Raw genomic sequence first — 2929 nt, forward strand, 5'->3', positions numbered from 1 at the left:
CCGCATCTGTCACCTTCTCCGTGGGGAATCCGTTGTAGCTGTTCAGCTGCCGGCACATCTCCGTCACAAAGTGGCAGACCCAAGCATTGTCTGAAACGGCTGCCAGTGTTTCCCGGAGGAGCTGGGTCACAGAACCACACAACGGTCAAGGTTGGAAAGTTCTAGAGCTCCCCCAGCCCCACCCGGCCGCTTCCTCCCACCCCCTGCCCTCCAGATACCAGTCAGTGCTGCTCAGACCCCTCTCAGCCTTCTCTCCTCCAGCCCCGGGGCTCTCAGCCCTTCCCCACCACGAGGGGCTCCAGGCCCCCCCCATCTCCGCACCCTCTTCTTGGCTCTCTCCACCAGTTCCCGGTCTGCCCTCAACTGGGAGCCCAGCACTGGGCACGGTGCTCCAGCTGTGCCCCCCCAGGGCAGAGCAGTGGGGAGGAGCACCTCCCTGCCCTGCTGGCCACACTCTGGGCAATGCACCCCAGGGTCCCGTTGGCTGCCAGGGCTCACTGCTGCCTCATGGTCAACTCTTGGTCATCTGCTGGTGAACCGCTGGTCAACCATTTGTCAACCATCGGCCAGCCACTGGGTCAACCATTGGCCCGCTGCTGGTCAACCATTACTCAACCACCAATCAACCATTGGGTCAACTATTTGTCAACAACTGGGTCAACCATTGGGTCTACCATTTGTCAACCGCTGGGTCAATCATTGATCAACCACTGGGTCTACCATTTGTCAACCATTGGGTCTACCATCTGTCAACTGTTGGGTCAACTATTTGTCAACAACTGGGTCAACCATTGGGTCTACCATCTGTCAACCGCTGGGTCAACCGTTGGTCAACCACTGGGTCTACCATCTGTCAACTGTTGGATCAACTATTTGTCAACAACTGGGTCAACCATTGGGTCTACCATTTGTCAACCGCTGGGTCAACCATTGGTCAACCATTGGGTCTACCATTTGTCAACCGTTGGGTCAACCATTGGTCAACTGCAGGTCAATCACTGGCCAACTGCTGCCCACCAGGACCCACAGGTCCTTCTCTGCAGAGCTCCTTTCCAGCAGCTCAGCCCCAGCCCGTACTGGTTCTGCGGTCATTCCTCCCCCAGATGCAGGACCCTCCACCCGCCCCATGGTGAACTTCATGATGTTCTTCTCCGCCCATCGCTCTTGCTGCATGCCCCCTGCTCCCAGCACGGAATCGTGCCCTTTTCCCTCTCTTCCATGAGAAACTGCCCCGAGTCAATCCGGCACCATCAGCAGAGCAGCACGAGCTCCACTCAGGGTTAATTACCTCTCCGTGCCCTATTTTAAGGCTCTCCAATTAAGCAGCAGACACCCGTGGGACTGGTCCAGCCCCAACCCAGTACACGGATCCCGAGTGCCGGATCCGCCCCCACTTCACCCTCCCACCTCCAGCAGCGTGGAAGCACCCACCAGCAGCAGCTCCTCTTCCCACTCCTCCGGGCGCAGCGACTTCTCGTTGTTCTCTAGGAGAAAGCTCTTTTGTGCTCTTCTAGCCCCAAAACGGGGAGTGATGTTTCCAAGAGTCTCGAGCAGCCCCCAGACCCTCCCAGAGAAACCCCCTCCTACCCTCGATGTGCTCCACCAGCAGAGGAACCCTCTTGCTCCAGAGCTGCTCTAGCGTGGGGTGGACGCTGCAGCGCAACGCGTGCAGGAGCCGCAGGGCTGCTGCGCCACGACCGTCCCCGGTGTAGGGTCGCGAGGACACCACCTAGAAAGGAAGCAATGAGATGGGTTGGGGTGGAAGGGTCCTGAAAGGTCATACAGCCATGGAAGGGGTTGGGAGGGTCCTTGAAGGTCATAGAGGCATGGAATGATTGGGTTGGAAGGGTCCTTAATGATCATAGAGGCATAGACTGGGTTGGCTTGAAAGGGTCTTTTAAGGTCACAGAAGCATAGAATGGGTTGGAAGGATCCTTGAAGGTCACAGAGGCATGGAATGGGTTGGGTTGGAAGGGTCCTTAAAGATCACAGAGCTACAGAATGACTGTGTTGGAAGGGTCCTTACAGATCATAGAGCTATGGGATGGTTGGGCTGGAAGGATCCTTAAAGATCACAGAACCACAGAATCACAGCATGACTTGGACTGGAAGGGTCCTTAAAGATCTAAGAACCCTAGGATGGGCTGGGTTGAGTTGGAAGGGCCCCCCCAGGCCCCACCCCTGCCATGGGCTGGCTGCCCCCCAGCTCAGGCTGCCCAGGGCCCCACCCGCGGCCTCAGGCACCTCCAGGGATGGGGCACCCCCAGCTCCGGGCAGCAGTGCCGGGGCCGCACCGCCTCTGGGTGCAGGATTCCCCCACGTCTGACCCCAGTCTCCCCTCTTTTGGGTTCACCATGTTCCCCCTGGTCCCATCGCTTTCATACGATCACCCAACGCGGGGCAGCGCTCTGCCCCCACGCCACGTACCAGCAGCCGTGTCGTTAAGGCATGGGGCGAAGGAAGATTTCCTACAAACGGAAGGAAAACGGCGTAAGGAAGGCAGCATCTCCCCCCGGCCCCGAGCAGATCAACCTTTCCCGCACACCCGTACCAACCGTTGAGGTCGTACGGGATCAGGGACGCGTTCCCTCCCTCCTCTTGCTTCTTCGCGGACAAATGCATGAGGCTCTTGCAGATGGGAGTCAGCGCGTTGGTGAACTGCACAGGGGTGACGAACTCCAGGAGGTACGGCCACAGCACCTGTGGGGCAGCGCGGGATGCAGAGCCCACAGCAGTGGGACAGGAGTGGGGGGACACTGGCTCCAGGGGTTTTCAGAGCGTCTTGGGATTGGTGCGGTTGGATGAGATCGCTGAGACCCCCAGCCCGACCCCAATCCACCCCACTATTGCCCTAAATAGACCCAGAGACTCATTAGGGTTGGATGAGACCTTCAGGATCATCCAGTCCAACCCATCCCATCCCACCACG

General features: G+C 58.7%; 1 protein-coding gene across 1 annotated transcript; it reads right to left on the reverse strand.

Moving 5' to 3' along the window:
* Positions 1-13: 13 nt before the first annotated feature.
* Positions 14-2896, reverse strand: LOC110390573 (maestro heat-like repeat-containing protein family member 1; the record flags this gene model as incomplete). Its single annotated transcript, XM_021381959.1, has 5 exons — positions 2556-2896; positions 2428-2468; positions 1588-1729; positions 1432-1484; positions 14-121 (listed from the first exon to the last, which is right to left on the reverse strand). Coding segments are annotated over exons 1-5 (411 nt in total), but the record flags the coding sequence as incomplete, so codon positions are not given.
* Between the last annotated feature and the right edge of the window lie 33 nt (positions 2897-2929).

Source organism: Numida meleagris, unplaced genomic scaffold (genome assembly GCF_002078875.1).
Source record: "Numida meleagris isolate 19003 breed g44 Domestic line unplaced genomic scaffold, NumMel1.0 unplaced_Scaffold1364, whole genome shotgun sequence".
In the NCBI taxonomy this organism is placed as follows: Eukaryota; Metazoa; Chordata; class Aves; order Galliformes; family Numididae; genus Numida; species Numida meleagris.